This window comes from Ceratotherium simum, chromosome 5, assembly GCF_057802395.1.
Source record: "Ceratotherium simum simum isolate JZ-2026a chromosome 5, ASM5780239v1, whole genome shotgun sequence".
NCBI classification, from domain to species: domain Eukaryota; kingdom Metazoa; phylum Chordata; class Mammalia; order Perissodactyla; family Rhinocerotidae; genus Ceratotherium; species Ceratotherium simum.
In genome coordinates this window covers 21,043,172-21,062,793 of record NC_141904.1, presented here as the reverse complement: position 1 = coordinate 21,062,793, position 19,622 = coordinate 21,043,172, and the positions used below count along the sequence as shown (strand labels likewise).

The 19,622-nt window shown below is 36.7% G+C and overlaps 1 protein-coding gene across 6 annotated transcripts in view; it reads left to right on the top strand.

Annotated features, from left to right (window-relative positions):
• The window catches only part of ATP2C1 (ATPase secretory pathway Ca2+ transporting 1), a 138,024-nt gene that overhangs the window by 116,277 nt on the left and 2,125 nt on the right, over positions 1 to 19,622 (top strand). For 4 of the 6 annotated variants that reach the window (XM_087430568.1, XM_014789652.2, XM_014789643.2 and 1 more), the window contains 5 exons: positions 328 to 444; positions 1,286 to 1,433; positions 1,990 to 2,085; positions 3,219 to 3,360; positions 4,875 to 4,999. In XM_087430568.1, coding sequence (XP_087286694.1) covers positions 328 to 444; positions 1,286 to 1,433; positions 1,990 to 2,085; positions 3,219 to 3,360; positions 4,875 to 4,999 — 628 coding nt within the window. Of the gene's footprint in view, positions 1 to 327; positions 445 to 1,285; positions 1,434 to 1,989; positions 2,086 to 3,218; positions 3,361 to 4,874; positions 5,893 to 19,622 lie in introns of those variants that run through there. The other 2 variants (XR_015552173.1, XM_087430569.1) reach the window with 2 other exon arrangements.

The window sequence follows — 19,622 nt, the reverse complement described above, 5'->3', positions numbered from 1 at the left end:
AGTTACCAAAATGTCATCGAAACTGTTAACTGCTATGTAACAACAGCTATTCTGAACTCAATTTTAAAAATCTTTCTGTATTTGTTGTTGTTATCTAAACAGCTTGAAAATCTTTTATTATTAAAATACTATGGATCGTTAAGAATTAACTCATAGCTTCACAATGTTCACATGAATGAAGCATAGGTTACTTGAAAATATAGGCTTCCTTTAAAAAAGCACAGTAGTAACATCAGATTTTTAAATGCTAAAAAAATGATATCATAAAATTAGTAAGAATTATACTCTGCTGACAGATTTTTTTAAATGACTTTCTTTTTTCAACAGGAGTATAGCAGCATTAACTTTAATCTCATTGGCTACATTAATGAACTTTCCTAATCCTCTCAATGCCATGCAGATATTGTGGATCAATATTATTATGGATGGACCTCCAGCTCAGAGGTAAAAGATTTTTTTCATGTGTAAACTAGAAAGACAAGAAAGGTGTGATATTCTGAAAATTAAGTTTTAAGACTTCATTCGTGGATAGCATTGGAATTCTTTGCAGCAACATGTATGTTATAAATTGTGTGATGTGTGCATGTCATTTGTTCTTTTTGAGTGCTTATTTGTGCGTTATGGGTCTGTGCCTTTACACTGTGTTAGATGCCCTGCCTTAAGTTGAGAACAGATTGGGAAACAGGTGTAGTCCTTGTCCTCAGGAAGTAAGTTTTTTGTTTCTAAGACTGAGATGTAATGGAGAAATTTCTGAGTTTAGTGTTATTGCTGTTAGTTTAGGTTCTTTTGTCAATTTTAGAGACTTTGGGAAAGTATTAGAGAACCTAAGCATCTAAGTATTTTCTTTTTAATAATGGGACCATGGATACTGTTTCCCAATGCAAAGAGTAGTTGAGGGATACATGTCAGTGGCCATTACAACAAATTATTCTAGTCGAAACCTCCTTGCATGAAAAATACTTCAAAGTCCAATTGGTACATCATGTGTTTCAGGTCATATTTGAAATAAGCAAACTTTATATGTAAATGAAATTGGACAATTTTTTGAAATATGACTCTCAAATTTCTATCAAACTGTGCCAAATAAATAAGAGAAAAAGGAAAGAGTGATAAAATCCGTGGTTATTTTCAAGTACTCATAGGGAAGGTTTTCTTTATGATTCAGTGTTTTGTTTCCATAAGAAAGCATTTGGTTTCCTGGATAATTGAGGTTAATGAGGTTGTGAAAGTCACAAATCCAAACCTTAAAACTTAAAATTAATTCAATTTTCTGTTTGTTTTAAAGCCTTGGAGTAGAACCAGTGGATAAAGATGTCATTCGTAAACCTCCACGCAACTGGAAGGACAGCATTTTGACCAAAAACCTGATACTTAAAATACTTGTTTCATCAATAATCATTGTCTGTGGGACCTTGTTTGTCTTCTGGCGGGAGGTATATTCACTGGATAAGCTGCTTTGTTAATAGGCATTCTGTATGATAGGACTCACTTATTTTGGTGTGTTACGTGAAGGCTGGAGCGTTAGGAGAGCTCTTTGAAAAATATAATGAAATCATTTAAAAATAGTTTGATTTCAGTCTTTATGGGTTAATAGAATTCCTGAGTCATTAGAATAATTTAAATCTGCAGAGACGTATCAGGTATACAATAAACAATTAGTATATAAAAATTTGAGAAGTTAGAAAATCTGAGTCTTTAATATCACTTTAGTGATATTAGTCATCAAATTAGATACTTTAGTCATCAAAAAACTAGGTTGTTTTAATATCCAATATATGGTTTGTGAGAAGACTTTTTCCTTTATGTAGACTACGCTATTCATAGAGTGACTTATTTAAATGGCATATAAGAAATTTAGGTAGCTTGTAGGTTTTGTGTCTTAGACTAAAGCTGGTTCATCCTAATAGAAAGAAAATATTAACCTTTTTAAAGCACGCAGTATTTGTCCGTTAAATTCAGCCACTGAAAATAATATTTTCATCTTGACAGCTACGAGACAATGTGATAACACCTCGAGACACAACAATGACTTTCACATGCTTTGTGTTTTTCGACATGTTCAACGCACTAAGTTCCAGATCCCAGGTATGCTTAGGTGATCTTAGCTGACTGATTCAGTTGGGTAGAGCACTGTCTAATTGCAAGTAGGCAAGGATTATGGGTTTTCAGCTTCACTTGATTTTGTAGCCCCGGATACAGCATGCCTACAAGCATGTCAAAATGGGGATGGGTGCATTTGGGGAGAAAAGCCTTAGCTTTGACCAGAATATCACAGTAAATCGCAGGTGTCGTTGCTTGATCTTGCTTCTTTCCATTCTCTTATCATCTGTAGCTATATCCTATAGCTAATGTTCAAGTTAACATTATCTGAGCATAGGACAAATCTCGTGGGTTCTGTTAAGATAGTATTAGTCTCATTTTAGAAGAAAGTATTGTTAGAAGTACAAGAACAATTTTGTGCCTATTAATTTTTTTCCATTACTTCTGCCAGTATGTCAAAACTTAGGACATTTTAAATTTGCATTTCTTCCCATATTATATCTTAAGGTGTGATTGCCTTTTCTTGATGGATTTTGTGCTTTGATAGAAAATAATGGGCTAGAACCTAGTGATACTTTTTCAGAGCATATTGTTCTTGAAAACTAGTTCCATTTGAGGCTTGACTATTCATTTCAATTTTAGAGCACCTTATGAATCCTCAACTATATCTGTTACCATTTGCCATGCTAGAACTTTCCAAGTACAGTGAATTGTCACTCATTTAGGCTAATTTTTGAAGAAGTGCTATAGTATTAATTTTTTGTTTTGTGAAAGGCAGTTTTACTTTTTCAGTACACACATAACGAGGTACATTCTTCAAGAAAGTTTTATAGATTATCTACCTTAATGAATGGATAGAAATGATTTAGTAAAATAATCATATATAAATAAAGTTCCTTATATTTTGGAATGCTACAGTAAGTTTTCTTTCTATTTTTTTAATTTATTTTTTATAACATTGCTCTTTTAAAGGCCTTTTCTTGATAAAGAGAAGCTGCTTTAAAATTTACCCTTATTCCATCTGAATTATTCCAAAATAATAGTTAAAGTAAGAGATTTCATGGTACTGCTATTGTATAATTCAGTTCAGCTTATTAAAAATTGGAGGTGAATGTAATAATAAAGAAGTTGTTTCCATGAACAAGGAGTAATAATTGAACTCTCTGCTCTGCCAACAGACCAAGTCTGTGTTTGAGATTGGACTCTGCAGTAATAAAATGTTTTGCTATGCAGTTCTTGGATCCATCATGGGACAATTATTAGTTATTTACTTTCCTCCACTCCAGAAAGTTTTTCAGACCGAGAGCCTAAGTATACTGGGTAAAAAAAATGATATGTATTTATGTATTTTAGATGAATTGTTGTAAGTATTATCTAATGAATTTGTTCTAACAAGATTTTTCTTTTAAAAAGTGAAATAAGAAAAGTGATTGACTTGATTTGAAAAAGGAGTGTGCTCTACTTTTTTCATTTGGAGAAGTTTAGGGGAGTCACTCTAACTCGAGGTTTTTAAATTTTTTTAGTAACTTTTTCTCTTTAATTTTTTTATAGGTTATCAATTGTCAAAATCGTATTTGTTGATTCTGAAATAGAGGAAATCAAAACTTGTTATAGAGTAACTGTAGTTTATAACTTTTCAATCTTGTATGAGGAAAAAACTAAATTTAAGCTCACTGAAAACCAAATTGCTCTTACTTTTTTTTTTTTTTTGAGGAAGCTTGGCCCTGTGCTAACATCTGTTGCCAATCTTCCTCTTTTTTTTTTTTTCCTTTTTTCTCCCCAAAGCCCCAGTACATAGTTGTAGAGTTGTAGCTCTTTTGTGTGGGACGCTGCCTCCCCATGGCTTGATGAGCGGTGAGTAGATGCACGCCCAGGATCCGAACTGGTGAACCCCGGGCCGCCGAAGTGGAACGTGCGAACTTAACCGCTACGCTGCCAGGCTGACCCCCAAATTGCTCTTCTTTAAAATTACATTTTTGATAAACTAATATTTCACTATTCTTACTTGATAATTTGCATATTCTTCTTTTATGAAATAACAGCCTGACCCTAAAAGCAGAAAATTTTATTATGTCGGAGATAGACATATTCTTTCATGTATTATACATTAAATGTATTATGATACAGTACATTTAAAATTAATCTTCTTATGTAAATGTGAGGACTGATGTATTTTTATGGTAATACTACTTTTAATTCTTGGGTTTTTAAGTTAATTTGGATATTTATGAAAATAAGTTATATGGCTTTACTGTATTTTTTAAGTTAAAATTTACGTAGTTTCATTTCAATAATTTCATATTCACATTCCTTCCTCTTTAAAAAAAATGGAGTTTTAAGGAGACAGCTGCAATCTTTCAAGCAGTAAATAAGAACGAGATAGCATGGATACTTTTGTAAAGACATGGTCTTTAAATGATGAGTTCTTCTAGGCTTTCAAATGGAATAGATGCAATTTTCTAAGTAGTCTTCAGATAGGCATTTTCAGTCAGGTTATTTATCACTGATCTATTAAATAGAAAACTCTAGTTTGTGTTACTGTTAAAGGTTATGCTTATGAGGTTATGGTTCAGGGAAAGTAGTCAGAGGACTTGGATTCTCCTTCTCTGGCTGCTGCCTTGCCTAGCTTTGTGATTTTCAATAAGTCATTTAATACCTTTGCATCTTACTTTCCTTACTTTTAAACTGAGGCTGATTGTGTCTACCTCATGGAATGGTTGTGCAACCATTTATGTATTTAAAAAACTGGTAAAATGCTATAAAAAAGTAAGATATTAAGCTTTGCAACTTTAAGTTTCAAAGAATTGTAAAACCCAACTTATTTTCTCTTGTAGATCTGCTGTTTCTTTTGGGTCTCACCTCGTCAGTGTGCATAGTGGCTGAAATTATAAAGAAGGTTGAAAGGAGCAGGGAAAAGATCCAGAAGCATGTTAGTTCGACATCATCGTCTTTTCTTGAAGTATGATGCATATTGCATTCTTTTATTTGCAAACTAGGAATTGCAGTCTGAGGACCATTTAGAAGGGCAAGTTCAAGAGGATAATGAAGATTTGAGAACTTTTTAACTTTTCATTGACAAAAATGAGCATTACTGTTAAAGATTTGATTTGAGACTTTAACCTGCTGGCAGTCCCAAATGAAATTATGCAACTTTGATAACATATTCCTTGATTTAAATTGGCTTTTGCAATTGAGTGGAACTTTATAAAGCATATGGGCAGTTATTTAATTTAAAAAAAAAAAGGGTCAAACCTGAACCACCTTCGCACTTAAAGAGGTCTAACAATACAAATACACTATCTATCTTAGATAGATATAAATATTTTTTTTTATTTTTAAATATTGTACTATTTATGGTGATGGGCTTTCTTACTAATACACAAATAAATTTAATCATTTCAAAGGCATTCTATTTGGTTTAGAAGTTGATTCCCAGGAGTGCCATATTTCAGCTACTGTATTTCCTTTTTCCTGCAATGTAAGCAGCTCAGATACCTTGTGTTACCATTTTTGTATCTCAAGTTTTTTGCACAGGATGTGACCACTGTCAGATCACTGTTCTTTTCTTTCTTTTTGTGATTGAAAAGCCTATACTGCAATTTGAAGTAAATGTTTGCTTTTCTTAGTAAGTGTAAATGGTTGCTTTTTTTTTTTTTTTTTTAGGTCTGAGTCTTTGGTCTAGCAAAATTAATAGTGGGCTGTCAAGTAGCATTCTAGTTAGGGTAGCCATGTCTGTATTAACACTTAGTCATAGAGTCAAAAATATTTAAGACTGATTGGGCTGAAATTTATAACATTATTAACGTGTTATGCCTCCTTTTTGAGTTAAATATAAATGCATACTTTGTCAAATATCATTTTGTTATCCTCTTAATATAAATCCAAGTACCTCAACTGAATAACTGAATTTTATTAATTTTAATGTCTTACGTGTTTAAGCATCTTTCTTAGGAAGTATAGAGTGCTATAATTACAGAATAAAAAAGCCCCAACCCCAAACAAATGGTTTCAGAACCAGTGTGTACGTGGACGATTCTGTGCTGGCCTTGCTCTTCAAGTATCTAGAGCTTCTTTGGCCTAGATTGCAGCACAACTCTGAGTCTGTCCCTTCTCCTACTTCCATCATTTGTTCTCTGCCCTCTCTGTTTCATTGGGCATCCTAGAGAAATAGACGGATTTGCTCTTGTAATGCCATCAGTTTTTATAATAGCTTGATGAGGTGTAGGTAATTTGTTTTGATTGTGCAGCAAATTTGGGCCAGAAATTCAAAATTAGAAATCGATTTCCTGTTGAATATTTCTCTCTGAAACAGAAACAAGTCTCAAATTCTGGCATGTTTAATTCTTCTTGAAGTTAGTGAGTTTGTATTTTATGATTATTCTCCATTTTTTAAACTGTCAGGATAAATCATTCTCTGCTTTTTGTCACCAATATTAAACTGCCAGTATTAGCACTGAAATATTGTTGTTAATGATAGGGAAAATATCTATTCTTTGAGTCCTGGTTACTGAAATAGTGGAGTGTAAAGAGCTGAGATATCTGCAGTTTATTCTACTTTACCCTTTAAGGCTCAATAGTCAGATGTACATTGTTCCATCTCATTAGATGGAACATAGAAGCCATTGTCTAATCAATTTTATCTTTAGTGACGTGATGTCTCACAACTAAATTTTGTAATGATTTTTCTTTTGTTACAAAGACTTGAAATACATCTTAAGTGCACGTCAATCTTCTGCTTTGCGTTTTAGGTTCAGAGTAGGACTTGTATGAAATAAATGTGCCTATCCTTTCATTCAGTTTTTGAACCAAAAGAAAAAAAAGATTTCATAAGTAAATGACCTTCCAGTTGGGACTGTTAACATTAAAATCATATGGATATTGAAGATAGAGAAATTAGGCAGTACTTATAGTGTATAGAATCTGTGATTTAAAAAGAAGTGAAATGTACAGTACAGATATACTACATTCAGGTTTCAATTTTCCATAGTATAACACCAAATTAGAGTATTTGTATATATATCTTCCATAGTATATTTTCCAAATTAGCATGGATAATTGAAATGTGCTAGTATCTAAATTTTAAAGTTTTACCCCATTTCCTAGCATTAGGACTTGCTGCAGTCCCTAACAATACTAACTTATTAGATTTTTCCCTGTTAGACTACCTGATGAAGTTATTTGGCCCCAAAGTGATTAAACATCAGGGAAGAAAAGAAAGGAACTTGAAATAATTCACCAGTTAGGTAGACATTTCTCAAATGATTAAAACTGGCTGCAGAGAAGGCTTAGTGTGTTCTCTAATATTTGTACTGGGCATTGCATGACCCAGAGATGAAACAAAATGAAACCAGGCAACCTACCCCCCGCCCTCCTCCTCAGGATACAGGCTTTATTTAATAGCAGTAACCACGCTCACAAAGATATAACATTTTTTTACCTTTCATACCCATGGAAGGTACATCTTTTACATTGGTAGTCTTTCTGAAATCACTTTAAGTTTTGATCTCTTTTATATAGGACATAAAGAGAGTGAGTATTGGCCATACTCAAAATAGTTTCTTTTCTTTTTTTTTCTTTTTTAAAGATTTTATTTATTTATTTTTTCCCCCCAAAGCCACAGTAGATAGTTATACGTCATAGCTGCACATCCTTCTAGTTGCTGTATGTGGGATGCGGCTTCAGCATGGCCAGAGAAGCAGTGCGTCGGTGCGCGCCTGGGATCCGAACCCGGGTCGCCAGCAGCGGAGAGTGTGCACTTTACCGCTAAGCCACGGGGCCGGCCCAGTTTCTTTTCTTAAAAAAAAAAAAAGTTTCTCAGTGAAATGAATTGGTGGCAAACAATAAATAGCATATCTAAGAACTTTAATTAACTTTACCTTGCTTTCTGCCTTTGTCACTTGGCAATTCTTATGCATTTTACTTCAACATATGACTCACCCAAAAACTTGGATGAATTGATTGTCAATTCATTAGACTTTGTTTGGTAGCTGCAGTGTGCTAGGAATAGAAAGGTGATGGCATCCCTGCCCTTTAAGAGCTCATGGACAGGGTTAGCAGAGCCTGTAACTGTTAACAAGCTGTTTCATGAAAGTTAGTAGTGGTCTTTGCACATTTATTTTAAAAAAATACACATACATTAAAATGAATCCAGCACACATTTTACTGGAAATTTCCCTTGACACTGGCATTTGAAAATCTTTGAAATGCCTTTTTAGACTAAACTACAGTCCAAACAGTAGCTGATTTGAATACTAAAACATGGTGTGGATAAATATTAATCCTAACTGCTTTGTCACTGGACAAACAGATCATTCTGATAATTAAGCTTTCTTGAGCTCAGTTAGCACTTGGCATGGCTGTTGGCTCTTGTTGGACAACCTTATTTTGGGTTTTGGTTTTCAGAGTTGGTGGTTGTTTATAATGGATAATAGTTAACCAGTCCTTGATATTAATGTAGATATAGTAGTGTGCAAATATTGTTGTAGGTTTAGATTTATAAAGAAATAAGAGGTAGTATCTTGCCTTCAGGGAGTTCTCAGTCTTAACTCTGGAGACCAATGTGAAATAATCTGGTACAGTAGTAAATGCTGCCCCACATGCTACAGTAGCCGAAGGAGAGAAATAACTTCATGGGAGGAAGTTGTCAAAGAAATTTCCTAGAACTAGTGGCATCTGATTCAAGCCTTAAGTTAGGAATCTCCAGCAGAGAAGCAGTAGGACATTGTAACCAAACGGCACAGCCTCTGCAGAGGTGTTGGTAGGGGCTGCAAGGAACAGATGAAAACCACATGGAGTTTTGGGATGTTAAGGCAGGAGGTATATAATGTGAGGGGTTGGACAGATAGGCAGGAGCCTAGTGGTGAAGGTAAAGACATTTGACTTGTAGCTTGCTGGAGGATTTCAAGTGTGTGATGTGAGTTTGGATTTTTGTCTTGTAACATGCTGATAAAAGCACAGAGGGTGAATTGTAAAGACAAAACAGGGAGACTCATTAGAGAATTGTAGAAGCTTAAGGGGTAGAGGGACTAATTGATCTGTGGTAGTCACTGTGGAGAGAAAGGCTTGGAATTTCTATCTTCTAAGAGATAGCATTGACATGACCAGACAGGAGAAAAGGAAAATGTGGAAGATAACCCAGTTAGTTTCTGGCTTTCTGCCTTGCATAGTAGAGCTGTTGGGAGAAGTACCAAAGCTGAGCAGCCTTTAGTGGGATTTGAAATGTGAAGTTTGTGGTGTCCTTAAGGTTTCCCAGTGGGCATGTTAGACGAGGTTTCTAGCACAAAATCATTTAAAGCCATCACTGACTAATTGTAATGTAGTAGGAAAATAATTTCTTGTTATAAGCGTCAATTTTTTTTTTTTTGCTAAAAGTAAAGCAATAAATGAATGTAAACTCAGTTTTAACAGAATAAGATGTTTTTTAAAAATAGGTTCTTAAGTTATTACTTAAGAGACAGCAAACAGTTATATAAATTCAAATTGTAGGGAGAAAAGATAATATTTCAGCTTCCTTTGTTGTAGAGCTGTCAAAATGAATCTGTTAGTAAGATTACTGACTGGAAAACACTGATCTGAATTATTGGTAGTACATCTTGATATTTGCAGTAAGACACTCTCAAGAGGTGAGAGAATATATATAGCAAAGAACTGCATAGCTTAGACTGAAGTTTGCTGTGTGTAGAAAGCCAATAAGTGAATACCAGTAACAGCAGAAAATAGCTACTTACTCCAAACAAGTAATTTATGGCAGAAAAGTAGAAAAAAATGTTAATTTTTTTTAATTTCCTTTTCCATTGTACTCGTAATTCTTCCTTGGATCTTTCTAGCCTCACATCCCACACAATGTTGCAACACAATCTACTTAATTGTCTTTTTGGACAGTATTTCTTCAACATGAAGTTGTTTTTCCTCTGCCTCAATTTTGAGAATCAGATTTTTACCTGTTCTTCAAAGCCCAGGTGAAGAGCCAACCAGGATGGCCTTTTCAGATTGCTCTAAAGATGTGTGTGTTTGTGTAGTACGGTTTCTTGTAAATATTTTAAGAATAAATGCAGCCATAAGTTTGGGCATAAAATTGTGGGATTTTATTTTTTAGAAAGCATTAAAAATTTAAGTCCAAGCCACTTCATTGATATCTAGACAGAAATTTGATATAATCTTTTCATTCAAAATAAATTTAAGTGGTGAAGTTTGAGGAGGAAAGTGAAAAATATTTGAGCCATTACTTTTTTTTTTGTTGTTGTTGAGGAATGTCAGCCCTGAGCTAACATCCATGGTAATCTTCCTCTTTTTGCTGAGGAAGACTGGCCCTGAGCTAACATCTATTGCCAATCCTCCTCCTTTTTTTTTTTTTTCCTCCAAAGCCCCAGTAGATAGTTGTGTGTCATAGTTGCACATCCTTCTAGTTGCTGTATGTGGGACGTGGCCTCAGCATGGCCGGAGAAGCAGTGCATCAGTGTGCGCCCGGGATCCGAACCCGGGCCGCCAGTAGCGGAGCGTGTGCACTTAACCGCTAAGCCACGGGGCCGGCCCAGCCATTACTTTTTTAAACATTTTTTTTTTGCTGAGGAAGATTTGCCCTGAGCTAACATCCGCTGCCAATCTTCCTCTTTTTGTATGTGGGCCACTGCCACAGCATGACCACTGACAGATGAGTGGTGTAGGTCCACACCCGGGAACCGAACCCAGGCCACCAAAGCAGAGCATGCTGAACTTAACTGCTAGGCCCACCAGGGCTGGCCCTATTAATTTTGATCCTTATAAATTCTTTTCTAATCTAAACCTGCCAATGTTCCTGTGTACACGTGAGTATAGTAACTGCCTGTGTTTGTACACCTGCTCCAGGTAGACATTGTTTCATGTACAGGTCACTGTATACACTTGACTTCACCATTCCTATCCCTTTTGGCTCAAGTCTAGCCAAACTGACAGATTTCCTGGCCAAGGCCCACATTTCTGTGGTGGCCCCATGGCTCTTAGGCCTGGCAAAACTGCCTTTCGTATCTAAATCAGGGTTGCCCCATCACCGTTATTTCTTCAGCAATAATTGCGTTGTTCTACTTAGTAAACCTCTGAGTGGAAACTACATCTCACAATAGTAACAGTACACAGTGCAGGAAATTGGGCAAAGTTTTCTACACGAGCCTAGAGGTCCATTTTTGGGTTCTGAGTATTTCCAGCTTTTGAACTCAAAACACAATCTGCTTTTTAATAGTTTTTTTTTTTTTTAAATACCAATCCACTCAACTATGTTAAAAGCAATTTTCTATTAAGGCCTTCCCTATGTTAAGTATACTGAAGTGCCCATTAATTGAGAAGTGACAGTTTGGTGCCATCTTATGGTCATAAAGAAAATAGTGTAATGCCTTGACCATTTGCTCTTTTTCATCAAGTCTGCATCTTAAAAGCATAATGTGAAACAACTTACAAAATATTATCCTTGGGATAATGTATAGCAGGCCAGAACCAAATAGGTGATTGTAGAAAATGTATGCTTGATAGGAAAAACATGACAAACTTTACATTTAAGCATTATTTGATCAAGTTTTAAGGAGTTATAAATGAGTATGTTTTCATATTCCTTTCTCATATTCATCCATATGGTTGCATAATAGGATTGCATTAGAATTTATAAGTGTCTTTCTACATGGAGCAGGTCTGGATGGACCATGAATTAGCTAGAGGTGTTACAAGTTAGGGAAACAGTTTATTTTAATACCTCCCTAACTCACCCACCTGGAGCTATTGATTGAGTTTTGGGGTTGACATATTATTGCCTGCAGGCCAAATCCATCTGCTGCTGGATCTGTAAATAAAGTTTTGTTGGAATACAACTACGCACATTCATTTACGTATTGTTTATCACTGCTTTCGTGCTACAGCAGTAGAGATGAGTAGTTGCAACAGAGACCATATAGCCCACTAAACCTAAAATATTTACTTTCTGGCCCTTTACAGGAAAAGGTGGCCTACTCATATAGGTATTCAGAAAGAGGAAAATAGGCCTATGCATTGCATTCAGTGGACCAGACAGGCAGTGGCATCAATTTTCTCTGTCCTCCAATCTCCCAACAGCATGTTCTTTCTGGGATGGATACACTTCATACCGGATTTGATGTCAGTGACTCCTCTGAGTCTCCACCAAGGCTCCTATGTGGAGAATTCAGAGTCTCAGTCTGTTCTCAGAACATCATCAGCAGGGAGGATGTGTCAGCTATTATCAGTCCCACCTCATCACCAAGGCTCCTTGTTCTTATGATGTTCTTATAATGGGTGGAGTGTTACGATCTGTTGTTCCATCTGAGTTGTGCTCCTCATCACTCAAACATACACACACACACCGCCCCCCACACACACACCCACACTCACCTAAGCTTTTATTGTAGAGTTGGATGTAAAAGAGAAGTGGAGGCTTCCCTCTCATTGGTTGTTTCCTCCTAACACAAACACAGAAACAGGCTTAACTTGAATAGGCTAAAGTATATTATCTTGCTTAGGGAAGACAAAGTTTAGTAATAGTACAAACCAAAATATCAGTTCAGTCTTAGGGTAAAAGACACTCTGTAACTCGTTTCCTCAGAACAGAACATTGTAAACCAAAACATATTTATTTGCATTGTATTTATCACATTTCTTAGGTAAAGTTATGACAGTATTTCTTAGTGAATTCCTCTTACAGTCCACCCTTGGCTGTCTGACTTATTGCTTTATAAAATAGATTATGGTTATTATAATAGGGTCAGTTTCTTTAGTTTGTCTTTAAAAAAACAACTTGCATACATCTAGGAGCTTTCTGAAGGGCTACTTTGTGATTGGAAACTTGGGTTTGTGGATGTCACCATTCCCAGATTTCAACACCAAAGGCTCCTTGCCCGCCATTTTTACGTCTTGTTTTGCATAGTTTCTTGGGGCAAGACAAGGGAACATCAGAAGTTTGCTCTCTTAAAGGCCATCCTTCCTAGAGGCTTCAACCTTTACAAACATTTCTGTAATTATACTAGTATGACATACTCATTGCAAATATTCATCAATAGAGGAGTAGAAGAGGAAAACATTTCATAATCTCAACACCCAAAGACTTTAACCTAGGCTCCAGACATACATCCAACTGCCTAGCAGATGTCTCTCCACTTAAGCGCCTGAAAGGTATGTCTAACTTAACATATCCACAACAGAACCCTGGTTCCCCGACTTCCCAGCTACATCCCACCCTACACAAATGAATGACAACTGAATAGGAAATCTGAAAACAGAGTTCTGTATTTTAATGAAGGCATAACAATGCTGTATTACTATAGCAATTTTAGTAGTAATTTACAGCAGTTCTCATTGATATATTTACAAACTCCCAGTTTTTCAAAGTAATATGTATTTACTCAAAAAAAGTTTCCACATCTGAGCAAGTTCACCTGCTAACAGGTAAATTAATCCACATAACCCCTCCTCTATCATGCAATATAGTTAATTTACTGTGTATCCATGATAGCAAGCATTGAGACATTGTGCAAAGTAGACTTTCTGTTTTTCCTATCAGCATCTTTTGATTTATTCCCCCATACTGTGTAACACACTTGAAGCAGACAGAAGGAGATATGGTGATAGTAATGCCTAGACAGACACACAGCAGTTTTTCAAGAAGAACCAGCACCTCAGTTAATCCTCCAGAAAGCACTCATTATATGTGAAAACACACTTGAAAAGTTTTCCTAATCTTGTGTGCTAGCTCACGTGGTGGCATAATTTTTTCAGAGTCAGTCTTACAAATTATCAAAAATCTGATATTGATAATTCCGATCAGCTTTCTTTTTTTTTTGCACGAACATTCCTAGGTGTGCCCTGATCCTGATGACAATAGGTTATATTGTACACAGAAATCTCCAAGTGGCTCCAAAGTGAAAAATGTTTCATAATATATGTATGTATACATAAAAATATAAATATTGAGAGATTTAGCTATTTTAACCAGATACCTGTTATCAAGACTAGTTAGGAATAAAAGTGATTGCAGGTGCTTTGCAACATGTTCATGTGAAATTTGATTTCTCTCCCTGAAAACTGAATCCAGTGAAACTAACTGGAAACACTTTTCCATGCATTACTTCATTCATCTGTTTCTCCCATTTTAACAGACCGGTATATGTCATGCCTTTGAATTTTTTAATTTTTTTTTTGTGAGATCAGCCCTGTGCTAACGTCTGCCAATCCTCTTTTTTGGCTGAGGAAGGTAGGCCCTGGGCTAACATCTGTGCCCATCTTCCTCCAGTTTACATGGGACGCCGCCACAGTATGGCTTGCCAAGCGGTGCGTCGGTGCACGCCCGGGATCCGAACCAGCGAACCCCGGGCCGCCACAGCGGAGCGCACGCACTTAACTGCTTGCGCCACTAGGCGGGCCCCTGAATTTTAAAACTTTCTTCCTCAGCATGAGGTTCTCTTCTTAGAATTTTTACAGCTGGATGGGCTTGAATTTTAGCGTTATTCAGATCTGGAAAGAAATGCCAAAGCAACTTACTTATCCTGTATGGCTCAGAAAGCTGTTGCTGAAAGTGGGAAAGCATCTTTGTAATACATCTGTCCAAAATAAATAGTTTTTAATTTCAAATTGGTACAAGGTGCAGAATGATTTTCAGCTGTCTTAACTAAAATGAATCAACGAAAGACCTTATGAGATAAATACCAACTACTCCACTTTCACCTTATTAAAAATACAAGGTCACTATGTTTGGAGACAGGTACTAGTGCGAGTTTGTCCTTTTTACGAAAGTGAAATTATTTCTCCTGGTCTTTGGAGTGACTGCTTTCCGGGTTCTGCTCTGGGTTCCCTGTGTACCAGCCAGCCAAATAGCATATGTTAGAGCATGGCACCCAGTGAACTCTGGAAACGTCACTAAGGGGAAAAGCTAGGTTTGGCCTCCTTAGGGTTATGGGGTAGGGCCAGGATGTAACTCTGGCAGTTGCAGGAAGAGGAAATTTCCAGGAAGTGGGTAATATCTGCTCTTAATTTTTACCTGACTTTAAACATATCCAGGGCTTTTCAATTTGGGTTTTAAAACACTTGTACAAAAGTTCCTTGATGACAAGAAAAATGGGCGGGAGGAGCACAAGTACTCACAGAGGAACAGTTCCTTCTGGTCTTTTTTCATTATTTTCTGAGGTTGAGCTTGGCTGCCTATTCATATTCTCCTGGCATTTCTCCCCTTTCCAGGGTGGCTTCAGCCTGGTAGCTCTGGTGCAGTTGCTTTAATATTCTCACATTCTTTCCTTCTCATCTTAGTCATATTTGATAGTGTTGATCTCCTTTGCTTCTGCAAAATTCTGCTGTTAGCTCTGGCAACCACTGGTCTCATCGTGCCTTGATCTTTCTGCTCAGCACCCTCTCACTTCTTCCCAGACCCCTTGCTTTGCTCTTGGTTTTCATGTGTGGATGTAACAATAATGGCTATCATTTATTGCGTGTTTTTAGTGCCAGGCACTATGCTAAGTAACTTAAAAGTATATGTCATTTTATCCTTAGCAACTTGAACTATTCTGATCTTCATCTTTTAGCTATGGTAACTGAGGCATAATCACTGATTCATTTATTTTATGCACAAAGGATGAAAAGATAATTCTAAGACCTTTCTAGCTATAAAGGTCTTTATCTTTTAAAATTGTTACTAATTTGAATTAGAAATCCAAATTCAAATACTTAATGTGAATTCTTTTTTGTCATATCAATTATCGTAAAAGGCCTTTAGAGTTTGTATTTACAGGATATATAGATAGATAGATTCAACTTTACAATTCCAGGTCTCTCAGAAAGGGCTTTGACGAATAAAGTTCAAGGATAATTTTATCACAACTAAACAAAGAACACGATTATAGTGTTTTTCTCTCTCCAACTTTATTCCTAAAATTTATTCATCTTAGCTATCTAGAGTTCCTTTTGTTACTTAAACTGCTGATTAAAGACTTACATTTCCAAAGCCTCAGGTGAGATTTCATTAGCTAGAACTGAATCAGAAAGAGGAAGACCTAAAGACTTGATTGAAAACATAGGAAACAGTAGTTTTTCCATATGGAATATGGGACATATTTCATTCTGCTTCTACACAGGTGCTCCCATTGCCTCCTGTACCTCATCTGCATTACATCCCTCTCTCTTGAAGCCAGGCTCAAAAGCCAGGTCTGAGAAGCCTCTGATTTAACCTCTCCTTATCCTGGTGAAGCCAGCCCTGATGGCCTAGTGGTTAAGATTGGGCACTCTCACTGCTGCAGCCTGGGTTTGTTTCCCAGTCAGGAACCACACCACCTGTCTGTCGGTTGTCATACTGTGGTGGCTGCGTGTTGCTGTGATGCTGAAAGCTATGCCACCAGTATTTCAAATACCAGCAGGGTCACCCATGGCGGACAGGTTTCAGCAGAGCTTCCAGACCAAGACAGACTAGGAAGAAGGACCTGGCCACCCACTTCTGAAAAAATTGGCCATGAAAACACTATGAATAGCAGTGGAGCATTGTCTGATATGGCGCTGAAAGGTGAGAGAATGGCGCAAAGAGACCAGGCAGGGTTCTGCTCTGCTGTACACAGGGTCACTCAGAGTTGGAGTCAATTTGATGGCACTAGCAACAAAAAAACCATCTTGGTGACTGCTGTCATCTTATTATAGCATTCAGTCTGCACGTTGCCATTTTGTACCTGACAGATTGCTTCATAAAGTTTTGGTTTTTTTGGGGGAGGAAGACTAGCCCTGAGCTAACATGTGTTGCCAGTCCTCCTCTTTTTGCTCAGGAAGATTGGCCCTGGGTTAACATCCATGCCCATCTTCCTCTACTTTATATGGGACGCTGCCACAGCATGGCTTGATAAGCAGTGCGTAGGTCCGCGCTGGGGATCCGAACCTGTGAACCCCAGGCCACCAAAGCGTAGTATGTGAACTTAACCACTATGTCACCAGGCCAGCTCCCCCATAAAGTGTTCTCTTATTAATTCATTGTGTGGTGTCTCCCCAAGCAGCTTACACAAGTATGACTTTTGGGGGTCAGGTACTAGGTCATATTTCTTTGGTAAACCACCTCAGATATCTCGTGGAGTGCTTGTAACCTCTCATTTAATACACACATAAGATATATATGGGGGTAGGCAACTTTCCTGAATTTTCACAGAGAGTAAGAGTTAATGGATATTATTAGATTTTAACTCCCTTACTACGAGACTGGGTAGTTTCAAGTGAATGGCCCTGAGTGCAATGGCAAGAAAAGGAAACCTGACTTCTTATGTCTGCTGAAGGAGGGCCGCTTTGCTTGAAAAACTCCTTTTAATGAAAGAAAAAGATGAATGATAAAATTCAGTTGACTTTTAATTAAACTCTGTAGCCCATACACTCTTCAGTTTGGTGCCTGTCAAACCAATTATTTGCCAAAGTGGAAGTGGGAATGAATGTTTTTTTGTGTGAGCTTGATGGTTTTACAAAGCAGTGTTGATGATAAGCCAGGAAATAGGACACTCAAATTGGTATAATTTCCAGATTGGCCTCTAACTCCAGGAATCAAGGAAAAGAGAATTTTGATATAGCAAAGGTCTTATGTGCTTATAGTCCCCATTAGATCCACTATTTGCTTGAAAAATACATATCTTCGCAAAAATAGATGCATACGACTGCTCTTTTCTTGATTCTTCTGGGAATAACCATCTCTTTAGAGATGGTTATTTAGAGATGATAAAAACAACCTTACTACAGAGCCCCATTCACTCCTAAAACAGAAAACAAAAATTTCCTTATTTCAAGAATTCTTATTTGAAACAGAAGCCAGTCTTTAGGGTTGACAACTTTAGGAGCAAATGAGATTGTTTTCGCCTTTTGTAAATGGCTAAAGCTAGTCAACACTTGGGAGGTGTGTATGTAACACTGGCCAAAGCTGGGCTTACTCCTCTCAGAGTATGGTACTTCTAGGAAAGTGGAGAAAATTGTTTACCAGATTTAGGAACTGAACATAGGCCTGGTCAAAATGGCAGCCTAAAACCATGTTTAGGGTTATTACTGGTGGAATGTACTAGAGAGGGAGTAGAGAAGAAAGGAAGAACACAATTTGTATGAATACAAATAAAATGAAGGTCAGGATATACTTTCAGATCTTGCCCAAATATATTCATTCCACTTTCTTTTTTATTTTCAAGTTCTTTATTTGGAACTGGCCAGCACCTTCACAATTCTGTTGGTATTTGTAATTTTAGCAGCCTCAAGTGTGTTCCAGAGCAGTGCCTTTCATAATCTTTTGACTGCAATCCACAGTAAGAAATACATTTTGCACAACCATCTATTATATGATATGCATATCTGATATTTTCCATTTAAAAATAGCTGGTTATGGCTCACTAATTTCACATCACATAAATGGGTCAAAACCTGCAGTATAAAAAAAAATGGCCTAGTTCTGGTATTGCTGCATATATCTCTAATATTTTAATTTCTTAGTGTTTCCTCTTCTTCTAGATCTAGCAGCTCAGGATGCTGTTTCTTATTTTGTCGGGGCCATTACAGTTTGAACTTCTGCTTTAAAACTTGGAGCATATCTAAAGTGCTCATCAACTCTGCCAGGGTCACATTTACTAAGTACTTAAAGGTATTATAGTTTTCTGTCTGGCATCTTCACTTCTATCTTCTAAGGTCCAGATCTTTCACAATAAAGGATGAAGAGAAAACAGTTGTAAAATAATTTTTTTGAAATAATAACCCAGCTTCTGCTTACAGGAAATAATTTAAGTAGGACTTCTATTCTTTTTGAAAACATAGCTGGCTGAGTTGCTGCAATTTAAAGGTTATAGACTATTATTATTAACTTACTGAAATGGAACAAGAAGTACAAACATGCTTTCAAATGTGTTTAAGAAATACAGAAGTTTCTTAAATCAGGTTGTATTTATTAAAAGCAGAATACAAAATACCTTGGAATTCAAAGATTACCTATTGCGATGTTTATCTCGTAACAGGTTAGTTCTAAAGAAAAAAGTTAATCATTTGAAGGGAGGTAACAGAAAAATTTTAAGTAAGAATTACATCTGCTTGCAGACTGGGTTTATTCAAGCTCTGAGGCCTCAATATGTTCCTCCAAGTTTTCAACCATTAATAGCCCAAACCGGTTGCTTCCCTCATACCAACATCTAGTGTCTGAGGTTCCCACTCTGTTCTTTGACCAGCTGGTACTTTGTTTCCTTTGCCTTTTTTTTTTGGAATTTGATTTACCCTTTGGTAGGAATAATTCAGCAGGGGCATATGACTTCGTGGCATTGAACAGATGTTCATAAAGTTGCTTTGCTTCCGGACACATGCTCAGAAGACTTTCTGCAGAGGTCGATGTTAGCAGTTGTTGGCATAGTCCATGCACCAGGGTTCCACTATACAATCTGTTCAGTGGGAGAGAAAAGGGTGTTGTTAAAGCATAGGTTTAGTGCACTGGGACACTGTCGTTAACATAGCTCCAACAAATGCATCTAAACACTGAGCATTCTTCCTTATATAAAACTATTATTAAAATTATTTAAGAAAAATCTGTTCCTTGAAGGAAGGAACTGAGTTGTTATTACAAAGATTACTTCTTTTTGGCT